Here is a 25,442-nt window from a genome sequence, read left to right on the forward strand (position 1 = left end):
AATTGGAAAATCACATAAATCACACAAAAGATATCTACTAAACACAACATCTTAATGACCAAATCCTTTCAGAATTTTACAGTTTTTCTATAGATTCATTTCCATGTATAGACAGCCTACTGGCTTCCTTTTCTGATTCTATGGATTTGATCTCTGATGTTAATACCTGTAACTGTATGTGATGGATTTTTAGGATGTAACCTTGACGTCATAATACTAAAGTATTGTATTATATGTAAAGGTCATATGCAAAAATTTATATGGGTATATTCACATAATAACAGAGCAATCACATGACAAAGTAATTATAAAGCTCCTTATCACAGAATATTATACATTTTATTCATATCACAAAATTCCTATCACATGGTTACAGAAGAAACAAGACAATTCAGCAAATTAGTTATTCGCCAACACATGCCTCACCAAGGTGAACCTGTACACCAGGTATGAGGTTCCTATGACTAGTGGTACAGGAAATAAAGCACTGACATAGTTTTTTCTACAAGATACGTCAAAGATCAAAGTGAAGGTCAAAGTGACCTATTTTTGATACATGCCGCCTCGTCAAATGAAACCACATCCCAAGTATCAAACTTCAGTGACTAGTAGTTTGGGAGATGGAGTCCAGACAAAAATTTTTCTTGATGTAGGTCAAAGATGAAAATGTAAGTAAAAGTGACCTATTTTTGATACAAAACATGTCGCCTCCTCAAATGAAACCACATCCCAAGTATCAAACTTCAGTGACTAGCAGTTTAGGAGATGGAATCCAGACAATTTTTTTTTCAATTTCAAAATGTCAAAATTTCAGTCAATGTGCCTACTTTTGATGACAAACCACCTGACCAAGGTGAACTCACCCAAGTATGAAACTCCAGTAATAACTCAGGATAGAGATCCCAGACAAGATACTAGAAATATGGGCTTAATTGATAAAACTTAATATCACATCTACATTTCTAAGAATTTTTGTAACATTAAGCAGCAAGCATTATGCTTTAGTAACACCCAGTGATAAAGTTTGATGGTCCCAAGTAATAAAGTAAGATATCAAGAAAAGATCATGATACAATCTGTATGATAGATATCTTATAATGGAACTACTTAAGTTAAAATGTTTCAATCGTCAAAGCATACTCTCCAAATTTTTGGGAGAACATTCCTGTCCATCAGAGTCTGAATCCAAATAGGAAGAATAAAAAAATAAGTATTCAATAAGATTTGAAGCTGCATGCTGAATTCAATAATGATTTTTTTTTACACAAGCATGTATTAATACCAAGTCAATTACATTTAAGTACATCTGTATCAAAGCTTTCACATGGAGAAAGAAGGCTAAATGTAATGAAACACATAAAGTATGTTTGTATATATAGAGCGGAAATTCACACCTCTGATTGACGCAGAAATACGATTGGACAAATCACTTGATTATAAGGAAGAATCAACTTGTGTTAATTGATTTAATTAATTAATTGGAATGTGGATATTATGTACAATAATAAAAAAATTAAGGCAGAATTAAATCAGCATTTCTTAAAGTGATCCATTTTACTTTTTAAGCCATTTATTATAACTACAGAAAGAAATCATTTATAAACACTATATAAAAAACATTTGGATTGAAAGAATTAACAGAATTCAACAAAAGTATTCTATGGAGTACGTGTGTTTTGAACAAATATCTAGTAGAAAGTATCTTTAATATTAAGAATAATTTTAGATTAGAAAATAGCACATGCTTAAAATCATTCACTACCATCAAAAAATGAGACATTGAAAATTGGAATAAGTTCTACACTAAATACTAAAGGATCTGCTAATTGACTAGAAATCTCCATGTCATGTGTATTTGGGTCTAATGTCTCTCCAGCAAGTCCATGACCTTCAGCATTTAATGATGTCATTGAACCTTCATTCAATGACATCACTGACCCCTGACCTTCTATATTCACTGACATTTCTTTAACATCCAGTGTCTGCCCACATGCTTGTTGACCAGTAGGCAGCGTTTCACTTGAACCCAGATCCTCTTCAGAATCTACAAAGAAACTTTGCCCAGGCAGACACACCCTGTCATGCTCACCATTCCCTGCTACATCACTGATACCTAAGTTTAAATGAGATTCATATTTATCCTGAACATCTGAGCTATCATAGTTACTTCCCTTTGGAGAATTCTCACAATGGTTTCCGTCAGCACAAGGCATATGGTCTGAATTTTCCTGTTGATCCGCTGTCACTCCTGAAATGCTGCTTGAAGTTTTACTTTCCATACGTGATTTGACTTTCCCTTGTTTGCTCTGAGCCACTATGGTTCTGTTACTTCCAGGTTTATTTCGACTTTGTACTGAAGACTTACCAATTACTTTGTCCGTCCTGCCATCTGACTTTGTACCTGTACTAGAACCGGACAGCTTACGTGTTCTGTCACTTGTTAGTATAGGTCGGGCTTTCAAGGTAGTCTTCAGTTCTTTAACCTCAGGTTTTTTCTGTTCAGGAGAATCATTTTTTTGTCATTCTTTTAACAAATATAGATAAATACATCACAAATTATCATTTATAATTCTTCATTCTAAAACATTCAACATAATAAACTACTCTACTTTACCATAGGAATTGTTCTAAAACATCATCAATCATTTTTTCTTCTTCAATTAAAATTTTTTGTGTACACATGAAGATAAACTATTGATAATTAGCGTTCATAAATAATTGATGTGAATAATTTCATAAGTGTACATATAAATCATTTTAGATCTTTTAACATTCTAGAATTCACTGAAAACATTTTAAAATGATTGTTACTTTTTGCATCCTCATAAACCTTGGCCCCATTTTCTTTTCCTTGATTGACATATCTATCACTACAAAGCTGGAATCTGAAAGTACAATACAAATGTATATGACAAATACAGTGATATGAAAAAGAAAAACCCTTCATTATTGTACCCAAATGAACAAGAGTACCACAAAGCGGAACAAAATATGCCTGTGAATATCAAAAACAGTAAAGGGGCATAACTCTTATTCAAATCGTCTGATCAAAACCCCGTTCAGGAAAACAAAATTTCATATCATGGTGATTAAACCTACCAAGTTTCATAAAGATCGGCTGAAAAATGTCGGAGGAGATCTCCAGACAAATAAAAGTTTACGACGGACGCTGGACGGACAGCGCCATACCATAATATGTCCGTCTTTCGGCGTATAAAAGCTGCATAGAAGATCTGCTCAAATATACACATGTATTTCAGAGAGTTTGCAGTGACATCAAATGTAACATCATGATCTGATGATTTATATACTAAGTGTTTAAAAATGTTGGTTTGATTTTACAGAATTATTTTAGATTTTTAGACAGAAAGATCTCTCACTTTTCATAAGATGTGTTTGCAGGTCCTTGTTTAGGGAGTCCCAGTCTTCAGTCTGTGCCATCTGATGAATGTGTAGCTTCATAAAGTCCTCGCATTTCCTATATAGAGATTGGATAAAAGCACAGAATTCCTGCAACCAACAAAATGTAAAGTTTTAAGTTCACATGAAATCAACAAAAGGATTTTTGTGTGTTGGAGAATGGATTGAGAAAAGGGAGAAAGATGGAACAGAAAAAAATATACATATGAGGTAACAACAGAAGTAAGAATCACCAAACTTATGAAAGGAAATCTTAGGAAACAACTGTTTACTGAAGTATCTTAATCTTACAATATAAAAGTGAGCAAGGTATTTTCATTTCAAATCTGTCTTTTTAATTTTTCTTAAAACACTCCAGCAGAGACATAGTCATTCAGTGTCAATCTAATTGAGAGGGAGCCAAGGACTCTGGACCAGTAAGCACTGAAAATAAACCCTTCATTGTTTTATTTCTTTTTAGTTTACATCAGATGGCCCACTTTATTTTACACAATAACTGAAAATTGCCAAAAATGACCTGTTGCTCTCAGCATCAGGATTCCCCCCTCTATCATTCTACAACAAATTTACATGTATCATATACCTCACTCCACACTGATTCCATTTCCTCCGAAGTTGATGCTTTGTTCAGGGCGTGGAGACGTTCAAACACTTGGCAGGCTCCAGACACAGGTAAAGACTTGATTATTGTTCCAAAAATTTCTTCTAGTAGTCCCATCTGGTATGCCAGGGTCTAAAGAACGAACAACAGAAATCCTTTAACAATATAAAATACATACCATATGGCCCGTTATTTTCATTGTGATGGTTTCTTCACTATTTTACGAAACGTTAAAGTGAACACGAAAACTTAGTCTGAGAAGTAAGAGACATGTGCATATTAGGTGTACTTTTACATCCAGACAGCAAAAATTTAATTCATTGAAATATAATTGATAATTAATAGATTGTTTTAAAAGAAAATTGGTGAAAAATTTTGACATGTGAAAATTAAGAGCTGTATGATATCTAAAATCAATTCTGAATCAAAATTGATAAAAGTTGTCAGTATTATTCCTTAACAGTTCACAGAAGTCATGATACCGCTATATTGTTAGCAGTCTCTATGACAGCAGGGCCCCACACAAGATTAATATAACTGAGTTCCTGAAATTAACATTACTGTATCAATGTCTCGGAATTTTCCACTGTTCAGGAGACTGATGAAATTTTTCGCTGTGTATTCGATGGAGCTATCCATGAGTCTGGTGACAGCTGACAGGACAGGCTCACACCACTTGAGCCGAGGAATGTTACGATTTAGTTTCTGACAATCCAGCATCACTTCCATCACACACCGTATATTCTGAAATATCAAAAACAGAAGAAATGTTTATCATATTAAACACAAGGAAATAAACATCCATAAATAATGGCATGTCATCAGCAACAGACAGACGAGTAAACTGGCTTGTATTTGATCTTTGACCTTAGAAAATTTATCAAGCTTCATCTCATGTACATATTTCAGTATAACACTCATTAAAATTGTATTTTTCTTTCACGAAAATTAAGTTATAATCAGAGAAGAACATTGAATAGACAGAGAACTAAATTATAAAAAGGATTGATTTCCTGGTTCACAACAACTGCATTGAGTTTGGTGGTAAGATCTTCCAACAGACTATTGGAATACCTATGGATACTACCTGTCCCACTGTTGGCTGACTTGTTTTTTATTTCAAATAATACTGAATTTATTGAAGAGCTTATTAAAACAGGTCACAATGCCTTTTTAAAGATGTTTAATTTCACTTTCAGATATACTGATGATGTCATGTGTTTAATTTACAAGAGATTTATTGACTACATCAACTATGGTAACATAATTGCTGAGGAAAAAGTTGATACTGGACAGATGCAGCACCTGTCAAACCAGATGAGCTAATAAAACTCCCTGTAATATAGACATAAGCCAATAGTTGTAAAAATGACTTCTGTACCTCGTACAGGAACATACCAGATGGTGGATAGCAGAGTTGCAGACTATATCCATGATGTCAGGAGGAAGTGAGGCAAAGGCTTTTGTCCTCCACACCTTCACCATATTGTTGTTGATCCAATCGATACACTTGTCTCGCAATTCACAAAGATTAAAGGTCAGCGCTGAGGCCAGTGTTTCAACAACTCCTGTCTCACAGCCACTACATGGCTAAAGAGGCAATACAAATAAAAACCCAGGTCATATACAGGACAGATAAGAATGTAATACACACTAATGTATCAGACTGTCAGACAAAGTCTTTCTAAATATCCATTAACAATTAAATGATAACAGAAAGCTTTATGGATACCAATTCAATGAAATATTTCTTCAACGAAAATAACTTTATTATTATATATTATAAAATTATACCAAGGCGCTTTCGTGTAAGAAGTTGAAACGGTTGGACCAGTTGAACCTGCATGAAAGATGTTAGGTACCGATCAGGACCGAGACTGGAATGCACAATATTTGGCATGTGCAGTTTGAGGGGTCCAGCAGTTCCTGTCTGAAACTAACTTACTGAATATCATAATTTTTCAGAATTTCTGCTTAAAAAGTAGGGTTTGCATACTCACATATTTCCAGGAGCATTGTACTAGTATGATTGAAATGGACGGTATCTCAATCTTAGTTAATTGCTTGACAAGAAATTCCCAAACCGTGCATTTTGAGTTATAGAGGAATAATACCTGACCACCTGGACCGTTTCAACTGGGTTACATGGATGCAGCCCAATACAACAAGATATTTGTTCAAGTGAGATAACTCTATTATACCACATATGACATGTTCAGATGAATTCCTAAAATTTACCTTGTGGAAGAAATGACAATAAGTTTTTTTCAGGTTGTATGTGACGATAGCATTGAGGCCATGGAGCCCATACATATCAGCTACCATTACCACCTCCCCTATTGGACAGCATGTCTCCATGTCTAATACTCCTCCATACAGGTAGAGAAGGACTTGCTCCATTACAGGTGGGCTTATCCTGTAAGTAAACATATATATAATTCCATAAATTTTAAAATTAAATCACATATACTGATACCTATATAGAGAAGATGTCAACAGTGCTCATATTAGTAAATAACATTTTCTGAGAACAAAATATCAGCATAAATATTCACTGGTATTTATCAGAGAGCTGAAAAAGTTGACAATCATAGGCCTATGATGTGATAAACACAGGCCACTGTTGTGACAATCACGGGCCTCTGTTGTGACAATCACAAGCCCCTGTTGTGACAATCACAAGCATCTGTTGGGACAATCACAGGCCTTTGTGGTGACATTCACAAACCCCAGTTGTGAACAACACAGGCCACTGTGGTGACAATCACAGGCCTCTGTTGGGACAATCACAGGCCTTTGTGGTGACAATCACAGGCCTCTGTTGTGACAATCACAAGCCCCTGTTGTGACAATCACAGGCCTTTGTGGTGACAATCACAGGCCTTTGTGGTGACAATCACAGGCCACTGTGGTGACAATCACAGGCCTCTGTTGTGAACAACACAGGCCACTGTGGTGACAATCACAGGCCTTTGTTGTGAACAACACAGGCCACTGTGGTGACAATCACAGGCCTTTGTGGTGACAATCACAGGCCTCTGTTGTGAACAACACAGGCCACTGTGGTGACAATCACAGGCCTCTCTTGTGAACAACACAGGCCACTGTGGTGACAATCACAAGCCCCTGTTGTGACAATCACAGGCCTTTGTGGTGACAATCACAGGCCTTTGTGGTGACAATCACAGGCCACTGTGGTGACAATCACAGGCCTTTGTGGTGACAATCACAGGCCTCTGTTGTGAACAACACAGGCCACTGTGGTGACAATCACAGGCCACTGTTGTGACAATCACAGGCCACTGTGGTGACAATCACAGGCCTTTGTGGTGACAATCACAGGCCTCTGTTGTGAACAACACAGGCCACTGTGGTGACAATCACAGGCCACTGTGGTGACAATCACAGGCCACTGTGGTGACAATCACAGGCCTCTGTTGTGAACAACACAGGCCACTGTGGTGACAATCACAGGCCTCTGTTGGGACAATCACAGGCCTTTGTGGTGACAATCACAGGCCTCTGTTGTGACAATCACAAGCCCCTGTTGTGACAATCACAGGCCTTTGTGGTGACAATCACAGGCCACTGTGGTGACAATCACAAGCCCCTGTTGTGACAATCACAGGCCTTTGTGGTGACAATCACAGGCCACTGTGGTGACAATTGTGGTGACAATCACAGGCCTCTGTTGTGACAATCTCAAGCCCTTGTTGTGACAATCACAGGCCTTTGTGGTGACAATCACAGGCCACTGTGGTGACAATCACAGGCTCTTCATATGAAATGAAATCTTTAGTCATTTTATTGTTATTGTTGTAATTATCTTGTAATTCAATCAATCCCATATTTTGTTTCTTCTTCTCTACCAAAGAATGGTGTCATAAAAAATATTTCAATGACAGTGTTAATCATAAATGATTGATCACATACTACGCCAATCAAACACTTTTTGCTTAACTGAGTACCAACATTAGGTAGTCAATTTTTTTTGAATTGAGTACAAACATGAGGTAGTCAGTTTATGTTGAAATGAGTACAAACATGAGGTAGTCAGTTTTTGTTTAATCGAGTACAAACATGAGGTAGTCAGTTTTTGTTTAATCGAGTACAAACATGAGGTAGTCAGTTTATGTTGAATTGAGTACCAACATGAGGTAGTCAATTTTTGTTTAATCGAGTACAAACATTAGGTAGTCAGTTTTTGTTTAATCGAGTACAAACATGAGGTAGTCAGTTTATGTTGAATTGAGTACCAACATGAGGTAGTCAATTTTTGTTTAATCGAGTACAAACATGAGGTAGTCAGTTTATGTTGAATTGAGTACCAACATTAGGTAGTCAGTTTTTGTTTAATCGAGTACAAACATGAGGTAGTCAGTTTTTGTTTAATCGAGTACAAACATGAGGTAGTCAATTTTTGTTTAATCGAGTACAAACATGAGGTAGTCAGTTTATGTTGAATTGAGTACCAACATTAGGTAGTCAGTTTTTGTTTAATCGAGTACAAACATTAGGTAGTCAGTTTTTGTTTAATCGAGTACAAACATGAGGTAGTCAGTTTATGTTGAATTGAGTACCAACATTAGGTAGTCAGTTTTTGTTTAATCGAGTACAAACATTAGGTAGTCAGTTTTTGTTTAATCGAGTACAAACATGAGGTAGTCAGTTTATGTTGAATTGAGTACCAACATTAGGTAGTCAATTTTTTTTTAATTGAGTACAAACATTAGGTAGTCAGTTTTTGTTTAATCGAGTACAAACATGAGGTAGTCAGTTTATGTTGAATTGAGTACCAACATGAGGTAGTCAATTTTTGTTGAATTGAGTACCAACATGAGGTAGTCAATTTTTGTTGAATTGAGTACCAACATGAGGTAATCAATTTTTGTTTAATCGAGTACAAACATGAGGTAGTCAGTTTTTGTTTAATCGAGTACAAACATGAGGTAGTCAGTTTATGTTGAATTGAGTACCAACATTAGGTAATCAATTTTTGTTTAATCGAGTACAAACATGAGGTAGTCAGTTTATGTTGAATTGAGTACCAACATTAGGTAGTCAGTTTATGTTGAAATGAGTACAAACATGAGGTAGTCAATTTTTGTTTAATTGAGTACAAACCCTTCAAGGTTGATTTCCTGAGCTTCACTCTCCATCCAGGATCCTCCCAGCATGGCAGAAAAGTAGTCACATCTAGCAGCTAATATACATCTGTAATACATCAATATCACATCTGTAATACACCAATATCACATCTGTAATACATCAATATCACATCTGTAATACATCAATATCACATCTGTAATACACCAATATCACATCTGTAATACACCAATATCACATCTGTAATACACCCAATGTCACATAATATCACATCTGTAATACACCCAATATCACATCTGTAATACACACAATATCACATCTGTAATACATCAATATCACATCTGTAATACATCAATATCACATCTGTAATATACACAATATCACATCTGTAATACATCAATATCACATCTGTAATACACAAATATCATATCTGTAATACACACAATATCACATCTGTAATACACCAATATCACATCTGTAATACATCAATATCACATCTGTAATACACCAATATAACATCTGTAATACACCCAATATCACATCTGCAATATACCAATATCACATCTGTAATACATCATACCACATCTGTAATATACCAATATAACATGTGTAATACACCCAATATCACATCTGTAATACATCAATATCACATCTGTAATACACCCAATATCACATCTGTAATACACCAATATCACATCTGTAATACACCAATATCACATCTGTAATACACACAATATCACATCTGTAATATACCAATATAACATGTGTAATACACCCAATATCACATCTGTAATACATCAATATCACATCTGTAATACACCCAATATCACATCTGTAATACACCCAATGTCACATCTGTAATACACACAATATCACATCTCTAATACACCAATATCATATCTGTAATACACAAATATCACATCTGTAATACACAAATATCACATCTGTAATACACCAATATCACATCTGTAATACATCATACCACATCTGTAATATACCAATATAACATCTGTAATACACCCAATATCACATCTGTAATATACCCAATAACATCTGTAATACACACAATATCATATCTGTAATACACACAATATCATATCTGTAATACACCCAATATCACATCTGTAATACATCAATATCACATCTGTAATACATCAATATCACATCTGTAATACACACAATATCACATCTGTAATACATCAATATCACATCTGTAATACACCCAATATCACATCTGTAATACACACAATATCACATCTGTAATACACACAATATCATATCTGTAATACACCCAATATCACATCTGTAATACATCAATATCACATCTGTAATACATCAATATCACATCTGTAATACACCCAATATCACATCTGTAATACATCAATATCATATCTGTAATACACAAATATCACATCTGTAATACACCAATATCATATCTGTAATACACAAATATCACATCTGTAATACATCAATATCACATCAGTAATACATCAATATCACATCTGTAATACATCAATATCACATCTGTAATACACCAATATCGCATTTGTAATACACAAATATCATATCTGTAATACACAAATATCACATCTGTAATACACCAATATAACATCTGTAATACACCCAATATCACATCTGCAATATACCAATATCACATCTGTAATACATCATACCACATCTGTAATATACCAATATAACATCTGTAATACACTCAATATCACATCTGTAATACATCAATATCACATCTGTAATACACAAATATCATATCTGTAATACACCAATATCACATCTGTAATATACCAATATCATATCTGTAATACACCCAATATCACATCTGTAATACATCAATATCATATCTGTAATACATCAATATCACATCTGTAATATACCAATATAACATGTGTAATACACCCAATATCACATCTGTAATACACCCAATATCACATCTGTAATACACCCAATATCACATCTGTAATACACCCAATGTCACATCTGTAATACACACAATATCACATCTCTAATACACCAATATCATATCTGTAATACACAAATATCACATCTGTAATACACAAATATCACATCTGTAATACACCAATATCACATCTGTAATACATCATACCACATCTGTAATATACCAATATAACATCTGTAATACACCCAATATCACATCTGTAATATACCCAATAACATCTGTAATACACACAATATCATATCTGTAATACACACAATATCATATCTGTACACCCAAATACACCCAATATCACATCTGTAATACATCAATATCACATCTGTAATACACACAATATCACATCTGTAATACATCAATATCACATCTGTAATACACCCAATATCACATCTGTAATACACACAATATCACATCTGTAATACACACAATATCACATCTGTAATACACCCAATATCACATCTGTAATACATCAATACCACATCTGTAATACATCAATATCACATCTGTAATACACCCAATATCACATCTGTAATACATCAATATCATATCTGTAATACACAAATATCACATCTGTAATACACCAATATCATATCTGTAATACACAAATATCACATCTGTAATACATCAATATCACATCTGTAATACATCAATATCACATCTGTAATACATCAATATCACATCTGTAATACACCAATATCGCATTTGTAATACACAAATATCATATCTGTAATACACAAATATCACATCTGTAATACACCCAATATCACATCTGTAATACACAAATATCACATCTGTAATACACAAATATCACATCTGTAATACACCAATATCACATCTGTAATACACCCAATATCACATCTGTAATACACACAATATCACATCTGTAATACATCCAATGTCACATCTGTAATACACAAACATCACATCTGTAATACACCAATATCACATCTGTAATACACCAATATCATATCTGTAATACACACAATATCACATCTGTAATACACCCAATATCATATCTGTAATACATCCAATATCACACACCAATATCATATCTGTAATACACAAATATCACATCTGTAATACATCAATATCACATCTGTAATACATCAATATCACATCTGTAATACATCAATATCACATCTGTAATATACATCATATGTAATGTGTAATTAACAGATACATCATGTAATATACCAATATAACATGTGTAATATACCAATATAACATGTAATATACCAATATAACATGTGTAATATACCAATATAACATGTGTGATATACCAATATAACATGTAATAAACCAATATAACATGTAATATATCAATATAACATGTGTGATATACCAATATAACATGTGTGATATACCAATATAACATGTGTGATATACCAATATAACATGTGTGATATACCAATATAACATGTGTGATATACCAATATAGCATGTGTAATATACCAATATAGCATGTGTAATATATCAATATAACATGTAATATACCAATATAACATGTAATATACCAATATAACATGTAATATACCAATATAACATGTGTGATATACCAATATAACATGTGTGATATACCAATATAGCATGTGTAATATACCAATATAACATGTGCAATATATCAATATAACATGTGTAATATATCAATATAACATGTGTGATATACCAATATAGCATGTGTAATATACCAATATAACATGTGTAATATATCAATATAACATGTGTAATATACAATATAACATGTAATATATCAATATAACATGTAATATACCAATATAACATGTGTAATATACCAATATAACATGTGTGATATACCAATATAACATGTGTGATATACCAATATAACATGTGTAATATACCAATATAACATGTGTGATATACCAATATAACATGTGTAATATATCAATATAACATGTAATATATCAATATAACATGTGTGATATACCAATATAACATGTGTGATATACCAATATAAAATGTGTAATATACCAATATAACATGTGTAATATATCAATATAACATGTAATATACCAATATAAAAATATACCAATATAACATGTGTGATATACCAATATAACATGTGTGATATACCAATATAGCATGTGTAATATATATAGCATGTGTAATATATCAATATAACATGTAATATATCAATATAACATGTGTAATATATCAATATAACATGTGTAATATACCAATATAACATGTGTGATATACCAATATAACATGTGTAATATACCAATATAAATGTACATATTTCTGTTATGATAGTATATACGCCTTGCCTAGTGTTCTAATCAGCAGTCCAAGTATGTACATCAACCAGGTTTGGTCAAACCAAACAGACAAATGACAGTTACCATGTCGAGTTTTCTAAATAATTTCAAATTCCCAGCAAAATGATCAAGTTTTATTTTATTCCTTTACAGGAAAATAACAGTACCCACAGTTATATGTATTTACAGTATGTGGAACTTACTATGTACAATACTCACTTATGTGCCTTGAAGTGTGCTCCAGAGATTGAGATGACACAGTCATGGTCCATTTCCTTCAGGTATCCCCTCAGGAGTCCTTCCCCTAGGGAATCACAGGCTTTGTATGGTATACTTAGGTCATAAGTCATCTTGACCAGATCTTGAAGTGAAGAGTTATCTCCCTTGCTTGAGCCCATATTTTCATTTGACTCCAACTCCTTGCAAGCATCAGAGCGAGTCATTTGTACATTTAAGTAATCATCATCTTCTGCCTTAGAGTTTTCTCCCTTTTCATCATTATTTAATTGGATTTCTGATTTACATTCTTCCTGTTCCAGCTCAGCTTCCTCATGCTCCATTGCAGAAGAGGCACCATTGACAACTCCATTAACACCACTATTTTCATTTAAATTTGGATCACTTGGCTGTGGTTTGACTGAATCAGGATGTACCGACTGGTCAGGCTCACTTTGAGTATAAGATTCTGGATTTTCTGTATCATCTGCATTGTCACCATTGCATTTATCACATTCTAATTTATCTGTGTCTGAAAGGGTGTCAACCTTACTTGAATCAACTGTTTCTTCAATGGCAGATCCTTCTTCCTCCTTTGGTTCAGACTTCTGTCGGAATGTTAAAAGTCCTATAACATCTTGAACGATACCTATATCATTATCAGAATCCTCACTCAAAAGTGGCTGGATGGTTAGGGTACTGTACAGTAGTCTGGGGATAAATCAATTCAATAATACAAGTATCATTATGTTTTAGTAGTATTTCAAAACAAAAAACAAAAATCGGGAACAACATCCAAGATTATTATTAGACAACTATTGAGAAAAAAAACCAACTTGTTGTCTGATATTCAAAATACAGCATTGATACTGAGAGTTTATGTTGTAAAACATTCTGCTTTAATTCATACTAAATATCAATACACATCATCATTAATTAGAACCTAATAACATCAGTCCATTTATAAGCAATATCAGTGATTATTTGATGCAATGGCCAATAATAGTACAGCAAACAAAATTGTAACAAAAAAGAAAATATTTAAATCGATCTAAGCCTGATGTTTGTATTAAAGACAAAACAATACCTCAAAGTGTCCCTAAGTACAGCAACTTGGACCCATTCAGGGAGTACCAGTACATCTCCTCCAGCCTCTGTACAGACCTCATGTAGTCTGTTGTAGATCTCAAGGCTCCTGAAATAGTTTTCTTACAGTAGATAATGTTCAACTGTTTATCAGGAAAAGTGTGCTATTCACTTGTGTGTCTATGAGGTACTGTAGCAGGTGGTAGACAATGGTTAGCCAAAACCTGCATGCCGTGTTTTAATTTACTCAAATAGTGGTATAATCCAGAATATACATGTATTTGTTCTAAAATTATCTGATTCATGAAAATTATGATTTTTTTGTTTTATTATGGGGCTTGTGCACCCCTCTGTCTAGATTTTGCCTTTTGTTTTATTATGGGGCTTGTGCACCCCTCTGTCTAGATTTTGCCTTTTGTTTTATTATGGGGCTTGTGCACCCCTCTGTCTAGATTTTGCCTTTTGTTTTATTATGGGGCTTGTGCACCCCTCTGTCTAGATTTTGCCTTTTGTTTTATTATGGGGCTTGTGCACCCCTCTGTCTAGATTTTGACTTTTGTTTTATTATGGGGCTTGTGCACCCCTCTGTCTAGATTTTGACTTTTGTATTATTATGGGGCTTGTGCACCCCTCTGTCTAGATTTTGACTTTTGTTTTATTATGGGGCTTGTGCACCCCTCTGTCTAGATTTTGACTTTTGTTTTATTATCACTTTGCACCCCTCTGTCTAGATTTTGACTTTTGTTTTATTATGGGGCTTGTGCACCCCTCTGTCTAGATTTTGCCTTTTGTTTTATTATGGGGCTTGTGCACCCCTCTGTCTAGATTTTGCCTTTTGTTTTATTATGGGGGACAAAACAGCTGTATTTTGCCTTTTGTTTTATCATCACTGTGCAGTCCTAGAAGGACCTTTTGCTGTATGATGGGGCTTGTGCATCACTGAGTCCTAGATTTTGACCTTTTGTTTTATTATGGGGCTTGTGCACCTGACGTGTCCTAGAAGGACAAAACTTTTGTATGATGTATCATCACCGAGTCTAGATTTTGACAAAACTGCTGTATGATGGGGTAGCATCACTGACGAGTCCTAGAAGGACAAAACAGCTTTTGTTTTATTATGAAGGGCTGTATGATGCACCCATCACTGACGATTTTGACTTTTGCTGTATGATGTAGCATCACTGACGTGTCCTAGAAGGACAAAACCTTTTGATTATCATCACTGGAGTCCTAGAAGGACAAAACAGCTGATTTTGACTTTTGTATCATCACTGACGAGTCCTAGAAGGACGAAACAGCTGTATGATGTAGCATCACTGACGAGTCCTAGAACGACTAAACTGCTGTATGATGTAGCATCACTGACGTGTCCTAGATTTTGACTTTTGTATCATCACTGGGTCCTAGAAGGACAAAACTAGATTTTGACTTTTGTATGATGTGCATCACTGACTGTCCTAGATTTTGACTTTTGTTTTCAATCACTTTAGATTTTCCTCAGACTTCTTCCTAGGCTTCAAAATGAAGGCAATTAACATCATTGACGAGTCCTAGAAGGACAAAACTGCTGTATGATGTAGCATCACTGACGAGTCCTAGAAGGACAAAACTGCTGTATGATGTAGCATCACTGACGAGTCCTAGAAGGACAAAACAGCTGTATGATGTATCATCACTGACGAGTCCTAGAAGGACAAAACAGCTGTATGATGTAGCATCACTGACGAGTCCTAGAAGGACAAAACAGCTGTATGATGTAGCATCACTGACGAGTCCTAGAAGGACAAAACAGCTGTATGATGCAGTTTAATTCATTGTTTGGCTATACTGTTTACTGTTTTAAAAGGTATTGTTCACTTGTGTGTCTCTCTAATCAAGTCAATTTCTATGTCTATGTAAGTTCTCTATGTTTTGCATTTTGCCCTCAAGAAGAATCAATTTGTGTATCTCCAACAAGACTTTCTTAAAGATGACTTTCCATAGATATTTTTTAACTTTCACATTTTAAATATTTTACTGAAACATACTACACACTGGGAAATTTTCAAACACATGACATAGATTTTATCTAACAAACAAATGTAAACTAAATCAGACACTAACCTGGTTTTTACAATGAAATTGTGAAGTTTAATTTCTTGTATTCCAGACTTCAATGTAATGTCGCTGTGTAGTCCTGTCTCAAACAGCCTGTATTTAGATAGATACAAACAGAACAATCAAAAAGTCTGTAGCAATTCTTCACTACTGATCTTGTAAAATGCAGAAAATTTTAAAGTCTCTGAGTTTCTTAAGCACCATTACAAACAAATCTTAGTAATCTGAAATTAAAATGAAAAAGAAATAGCAATCAGGTATTGGAATTATCTTTGCTAAAAGAATGTTTATAGGATTAAAATTGTACAATAACTGATTTAATTGAAAACATGTCTATTACTGACAAGCTTTGTATTGAGAATTTATTGTGAGCTAGATAAATCATTTTAATTGGAACACTTGACAGTTACATGAATCATACGTTACCTGTTCATGTCCCGCTTTAGCTGGGTGGATAATGAGAGGCGGAGTTTTTCTTCCTCCTTTGCACAACGTGACAGAAAGCGCTCATTCTCAATGAGGGGACGCTTGTCCTTTGGACGTGCCATTCTGTTTAGTCAAAATGAATGTAGCTCCTTGAGACTAATGTTTAGGATGAAGGAATTGTCATGTTGTCATGGTAGCTTCCAAGTGGTGGTGACTGAAAAATTCAGAGTGATATTTCAAATCTTCTGAATCGTCATAAAAAGGTTTGGATAAGTGGTACTAACCAGAATTCAAATTATGTACTTTCTTTGAACATCATTCAAAAACAACAAGAAAATACCATTTTAATCATCATAAGCCAAGCTCAAATTCCATAAAATTAAAGCAAAATATGAACAAAACAATTAATTACATGAAGACTCCTGAAAAAGTACAAGATTAAGACCAGGTGTGCTGAAGAGGAAGTGTCTTCTGCTTCATTGATAACACCGCCATGTTAACCTTGGTCAATCCAAGTAAGTATTGTTATGTTCTCAAATGAAAACAAGGTATACAACAGAACTAATAACCTTTCTTATCTTGTTTTTCGGTCGATTGTAAAAAAAATGAACATCAGCTCAGATGTACTTTATGTCTGTGGCATAATACTAAGTAAATTGCCCAAAGACTTTTGAATATCCACAATTAAATTTTTGTCTATGTTGCAGCTGACCACGAGAAAACAAAACTAGTCACAACCATTCAGACTACTTACTGCAGTATGCACATGTTACAAATATCATGTAGTTACATTTCTAACCAATCTTTTCGCCTATTTCCTGTTCAGATTTTCTATTAATAACTTCATTTCCTTGATGGGTTTTCGACCAAAAAACAGCCAAACAAAGCTAGGTAAACAAGTCTGATAAAATTACAAGAAGCCAAAATCAATTCAAACTTTGCTTTTTCCAATATTTTGCCCAAGCCACGTCTATTTAGTCATGGAACATCACACAGTTGCAAGAATTTTCACATAGAAAAGTATCCGAATATAGATACATTTGGTCGATATGGCCTATAGGTTATGATAGTACATAAAGCTATATGAAGTTTCTAAGTGACCAGAATTTTCAGTAAACATCTTTCCGTTAAAAAGTTATCTACCTTGTCAGAAAATAATGTGATAATAATATATTGCAAAAGTTATCGTTTGAACGATTTTGGCTATTTTTAGTGACAAATCCACCTATCTCATGAAGTTCAAATGTCAAATACAAACAACAGAATGTACCGAAATATAAATTAAGATGTAGATAACGATAGCTGAAGTATGACGTACCACTGTATTTGCCCGTCTTGATATTCTGAACCAGGGCTGCTACCACTGCGTTATGAACTATATGCTCGAAAAATCGATGACATCATCTTAGTTATTCAGACGATTATAACAAAGTACTGCAAAAAGCTCAGGATCTATCTAAACAGGAAATTTTACAGACAAAATACCTGATTCGTTCATTGATTTTCAGAGAGTATTTTCTCCTAGATGAAAGCGTCACATTCAAAAAATATTTCACACAATCTCATTATTTATGTACCAGCGGCAACAGCCCCTTCTCATGGAGGCGGCCATTTTGAAAGAGTAAGTTATGAAGCGAACGCGGAATATTTACAAATCCGGAATAGAGCAGATAACACTGTATGTAAACTTAAGAATGACTCAAGAGCGTTAGAAATGATTAAATAATATCGAATATCTACGTCAATAAACCAGATTTTTTTCATATTAAACGTTCGGATTTTTATTGTGCAATATATTGGACTATTTTCACTGAAGTTAAAAGGTTTATTTTTATTCCTGATAGAGTTACAGACTAATAAGAATTGCTACACAGTGTGATATAGGGTTATAGTTCGTTTGCTTCTGCCTTTGTTCGATCAGATTATCTACCTTTGTTTTTTTGTTGGTTTGTGTGTGGGTTTTTTTATCTATTTATTTTTTTATTCACTGATTTTTTGTTTTTGTTTTTTTTTAATTTTTATTTTGTTTTTCATGATCGACGTACATGTATCATGTATGGTAGGTTTGCAAACTGCAACCAGAACACACCCCCATCCCCTACCCAAAAAAAAGATACATTTTCAAATGGGTGCGTTTTGAGGTAAAGGGGTCGCAAAAACGAGCAATTTCGGAAAAGTAATTTTATGATACATGTAACTTATGCTTCTGAATTAACCTTTATTCATTATGGAATCATATATCATAGATGGTAAAATTCATTGAGTGATTTGTAAGATGTTATTTTTATTAACTGATATGTTTTTTAAGATATAGCTCCTAGCAGTGTGTACACCCCTCTATCATTGGGTTGCTGCTGATGATGATATAACTGGAATTACACGAACGATAAGTAAATAGAAACTTTAAGCCTATTTTATTAAATTTTATTATTTCATTAAATCTATTAGTCCTCTTCTGTTCTTGACATACGTCAGTAATATGCAAGTCTGCATTTATTCTAACTGCATGTTGATGTTGTATGTAGACGATTCTGCTATACTTTTTTCCCCATCTAAACCCAGCAGTAATATCGCAAAAAATGTCTTTGGTGTTAGAGTCCTGTCAAGAATGGTTAGTGGATAACAAGCTTTCTCTACATTTAGGTAAAACCGATAGTATTATTTTTGGCCCTAAAAGAAAATTGGATAAAGCAACAAATATGAATTTTGAAATATTATGCAATAATCATGACATTGAAGTTATGAAGTGTATAAAATATCTTGGTATAGACGTTAACGATTTGCTATCAGGTGAAGAAATTGTAGATTCCATTCTTAAAAAAATAGATCAACGACTAAAATTTCTTTACAGAAATGATCAATGTCTATCGTATAGGTCGAGAAAAACTCTTTGCTCGGCATTGATTCTTTGTCATTTCGACTATGCTGGTTGGTTTGAAGGTTTGTCAAAAAAAACTAATATATAAATCACAGGTAGCACAAAACAAAGTAATAAGATTTATTTTGAATATTCAAAATAGGCACAGTATAAGATGCAGTGATTTTTTGCGTACAAACATGTTAGACATTAATTATAGGGTTTGTCAAATCAGAATGAATCATAAGTTCAATGTTCAGGCTCCAAACTATATGTATAATTCCTTTAACAAGAATCCATGTCTACAAAATACTCGATCCTCGGCATATAATTTCATTCTCCCATCAGTACAAGGTAAAGAATCTACAACATTCTACATTACAGGCGCAAAAGAATGAAATTCTCTTCCAGATTATATTAAAAGTATACCAAACAAGCTTAAGTTCAAAATCCAAGTGAAACGTCACTTTCAAAACAAAATGCAAGAGAATCATGATAGTTATTATGTATATTATTGATGGAAATACATTTGTAAATCCATTTTAAGGACCCCAATGGAAATAAGCGTTTCAACGGTTTTTTGAGAAATCCTAGGATGTATGTACTTTTGTCTTTATTTACAAATTTTTAAATTTCCATTAAAAATGTAGCAAACAACTTATTCATGATTATGTATAACATGTTATATGTGCCATATATTAATATGTTTTGTATACAAATCTGTACATCCTTATCCTGAATTAATTAATTATTATTATTATTACTACAGCAATTGCTTAACAAGCTTTATGCCTACAATTTGTTCATGTATATTAATCACTGTTTTTGACCCGGATGGATGCGCATGATCGCAAAAGGTTTTATTGTGGGAAGATACCCGCAGAATTTCGGGTGGAAACCCACGTGATCGGGTGTAGGTGATCCCACACCATTTCATATCTGTTCGTCATATTGTACCAGGATGTCTAGGTGAAAGGCATTACCACCGCGTCACCCGACCATCCAACTGTACTAATATCATCCTGGTTGTATTCTTTGCGATTTTTCGTCATTTATGAAAATTCTGTTGTCTGAAATGGACTTCGATAATTCCGTGATCTGAAATCGTATAAGTCCTTGGTCTGAGATATAATCATTACGTCACCGTTCCTAATTTTCTGTGATGTAATTTATACAATATGACATCTAAAAGTAACAAAACACTACTACAACAACCACCACCACCACAGCCACTACCACCACCACCACCACCACCACCACACACACACACACCACCACCACCACCACAGCCACTACCACCACCACCACCACACACACACACACACACACACACACACCACCACCACCACCACCACTGCCACTATCACCACCAACACCACACACACACACACCACCACCACCACCACAGCCACCACCACAATCACCAACACACACACACCACCACCACCACCACACACACACACACCACCACCACCACCACCACAAACACACACACACACACACACACCACAAACACACATACACAACACACTCACACCACCACCACCACCACACACACACACACCACCACCACCACCACAGCCACCACCACCACCACCACACACCCACACACCACCACCACCACCACCACCACCACCACACACACACACACTACCACCACCACCACAGCCACCACCACCACACACCACCACCATCACCATACACACCATTTGCACACACCACAAACATACCACCACACACACACACACCACCAACACCACCACACACAAACCACAGTCACACACACACACACACACCACCACCACCACCACACACACACACACACCACCACCACCACCACCACTGCCACTATCACCACCACCACCACCACCACCACCAACACCACACACACACAACAGCCCGCGCATAACTATCCTAATTCAATAAGGCTATTCCAATAATACAGGAGGGAAAGTGGACAATAACCTAATCCTAATTGGCAGATAGCATAAGAAAACTGGACTACAGAAAAAAATATTAGTAATCAGAGCGAAAACTGTAGGAAATAACAACTAGCTGGGTTAATGACACAACACGTATTAACCTGTACTTCTGTTAACTAATAACAATGATATATATGTTTACAAAAAACTTTGTTTCAATTGTTATTTGGCTTGGCAGTTATTCAGGTTTTAAAAGAATATCTATTTTTGTTATGCAACTGTTCAGGAACAGCGAATAAAAAATTCTTGGATTTCAGTACACTGCCCAAACTGACACTAATTATTTGCGCAGTCAACCGTGAATTTATTGTGTAAAGCCTGATAAATTCACACATTACTGATTCCGATTGCATGGTAATTTAACAATATTGAATGTGAGGCAGTATACACTTGTCAACTGGTAGATGTTTTTTACTATTGAAGATATTGTTGTTAAGGGGCATTCGATATAGGCTATAGAACAGGTGTTGTGCGATATCGGTGTTTAATATAGTCAATGAGATTTGGTTTTATAATGATAATTATTATTATGGTTTACAAGGAAATGCCGGCAATCCGTACCTTGTTCACCCAAAAAATTATTGCAGTTTATTTGATATAAAATTAACTGTTTTCTGCTACCAACATGTATACTTATGCACGTCAAAAACGTTACAATGTATATCTACTTGACTATGATGAAAAGTCTACTTCTCTTGAGTACGAAACCATCCCGATTACGCGTGTCGTATCTTCAATATAAAATATATTTTTCACATTTGAAGTATACATGTACTTACACAATCTGCGTTTTCGGAAAGAAGGATTATTGTTTTTTTAAACGTAAAAATGTAGTGTACTAATTAATATTTCCACATCACATCACTGCAAAACAAATCAACCTCTTTGCAAGCATAATCAGTCATTTCAACCATGTTAGTAAGAAAGTGTAATAATCGTCTTCATATCATCAGCTTTACAATACAACGTCTTAAAAAATAAAAATAGGAATGAAAGTTGTTAGTATGATAAAAAAAATGCTTTTGTTTGTAGATTATATTTTGATACTATTTGAAACGCTTCACCATTGGTAAAGATAATGACCGACAATTCAGGTAGATCTGTCGCTTTGTGTCTGGAATACACTATTGATAAGTAGATAAAGTGGTCGGCCTCTGTTTGTTTGAAATCCAACCATGTCCTTTGTATGACAGAACGAAACCTAATATCTGGGTAGGAAGATTTGTGACAATTAACTTAATCTGCTCTCAACAGCTATCGCGTCGACTTTTTATTAGTCAATACAAAGAACCTAATTGCGCATGCGTGCTATGTTATATTCATAGTCTCTTATTAATAACATATCTTTTGGATTAATATACTTCAATAGGAAAGCGTTAGATAAGACGAGGTAAGTGTACATTTTCTTAGACTAATCATATCTATCAGAATAAATACAAAAACGAGATCTTAGCTTATACAGACAATAGGCAACTATTGTAAAATATGTGGTGCATATTTTAACAAGGTACTAAGTTTGGATAGAGAGGTGTATTACCTGGCCTGGATTTCATGTGAACCATTTATCCAATGTGATTACAATGATCTTTTAGGTTACCAGTTATTTTTACATTGAAATGAACGTCCTGTCAGCATACCTCAGATTTTAAGTATCTAAGCTCCCAGAACAATAAGGAAACACATTTTACATATTACGAAAAAAGTTCAATTTTTTACTGATTCATCCTATATTTGTGACCGGAAGATACATTTCACAAAGTAATCAATGTGTAGTCCTTACACGTGATGGGGATTGAGAATGCGAGGACTTTTATTTTAGCATATAAGTTTTTGTCACATTCATCAGATTTGTCACAGTGGATACACAAAGGAAATAAATTTCAATATTTACAATATTGATATCTATATATTTACAAAATATTTATATCTATATATTTTTACAAAATATTTATATATATGTAATTATACAATATTTATATGATGGTTCAGATATTAGACATATACAGATAAAATATTATAAGATATATTTCAAGAGCATTTTAAAGTACTTAAGAATAAGTTTCAGAATTTCTTATGCTAAAATTCTGAAAACCAATGATATTCAGCATATTAGTTTCAGACAGGTACGGCTCAAACTGCACGTGCCAAATATTGGGCAGTCCAGCCTCGGTCTCGATCTGTAACTGGCGTTGTTTAGCAGGTTCAACCGTTTCAACTGCTCACCTGAAAGCGCCCTAAGTTCTAATTAGACTTTACTCAACATACGTGCAGTGGCGTACCGCCCTATACGCAAAAACGCAAGTGCGTACACAGTGGCCACAAAAAATATTTTAAAATAAAAAAAAGTATAATTTGTAATTAAGCTCCAATTTGTACAAAAAAAATAACACGAGAAGGTATTGTATATCTGTCTCAAAATGCAGGAAAAGCTGTTTTGAAGCATATAGATTTCAAAATATTCCGGGGGAGCATGCCCCCGAACCCCCCCTAGCGTGGTTGCGCTTTCGGCGCTCAAAGTTTGCGTACACATATAATCAGGTCACGGTACGTCGCTGACGTGTCTCTGCCAGCATACATACTGATATCTAAATGCTTACTAGCATGGAAATTACTGTAATGTCGGACGATTCTCGCGGAATACTTACACAAAAGTCAAAGCTATGACAGAACAAAGTGCACAGAATGCGATGATAATTGACAATAATTAACGTAAACACTATCACATTCCTTTCATATGTCACCTGGACATGCCAAGTCGTGACGGATTGAATTTCGTACTATACGTGTATAGTGTGTTAGTAGGATTTGAAATTGATATAATGAAGTCGCATATCATTATAATTTGATACGATCACGATTTCCCACATATCTTTGTCTGATTAGCCGGATGATAGGGTGAAGCACTTGTCTTTCACCTAGACAATCAGAGTTAGATTCCTTGTTCGAACGGAACCTCCCTTGAGCAGATACCAGGGCTTACCGACAAGCTCCGAACTTATTTAAGGGTTTGCCTTTTGGCGAACATATTGCATTGATTTTCCACATAATCCTCCTCAGCATCTCTATACTTTTGTCAGCGATGTTTAAGGGCCTCAGGTGCCACTTTTAAAGAAGTCCTTTTCTTGACTGTTCAGAAAGTCCTCTACTGCACATATGGCGTCATCATCTGACCGAACAGTGGGTACCGGCGGCAAATAAGGCGGATGCTCAATCAATTTGAAGTCACAATCGTTAATTCCAGCCATAACAATACATTAATGACCATTTCTTTCACTGTAGCAAATGAAGGGGCATCATTTCTTAGTATTGCTACCATATCAGTATGGATATCCTTAGGTGCTAGTAATGAAAAAGTTGCCTTATTTACTTAAGAGTGATGCCTCTTTGACATTAACTGACCAAATGACAC

The 25,442-nt window shown here is 34.6% G+C and overlaps 1 protein-coding gene across 1 annotated transcript; it reads right to left on the minus strand.

The window, feature by feature from the left end:
• Window positions 1-1,679: 1,679 nt before the first annotated feature.
• On the minus strand, window positions 1,680-17,286 carry LOC132554657 (uncharacterized; the record flags this gene model as incomplete). The annotated part of the gene is made up of 12 exons (XM_060218972.1): window positions 1,680-2,495; window positions 2,812-2,885; window positions 3,381-3,510; window positions 4,004-4,153; window positions 4,583-4,765; window positions 5,420-5,611; window positions 6,260-6,437; window positions 9,146-9,235; window positions 13,589-14,296; window positions 14,673-14,780; window positions 16,775-16,861; window positions 17,195-17,286. Coding segments are annotated over 12 exons (2,736 nt in total), but the record flags the coding sequence as incomplete, so codon positions are not given.
• Between the last annotated feature and the right edge of the window lie 8,156 nt (window positions 17,287-25,442).

The sequence above is a fragment of the Ylistrum balloti genome, unplaced genomic scaffold (assembly GCF_031769215.1).
Source record: "Ylistrum balloti isolate Yb309-2 unplaced genomic scaffold, AGI_CSIRO_Ybal_v1 Utg370420, whole genome shotgun sequence".
NCBI lineage: Eukaryota > Metazoa > Mollusca > Bivalvia > Pectinida > Pectinidae > Ylistrum > Ylistrum balloti.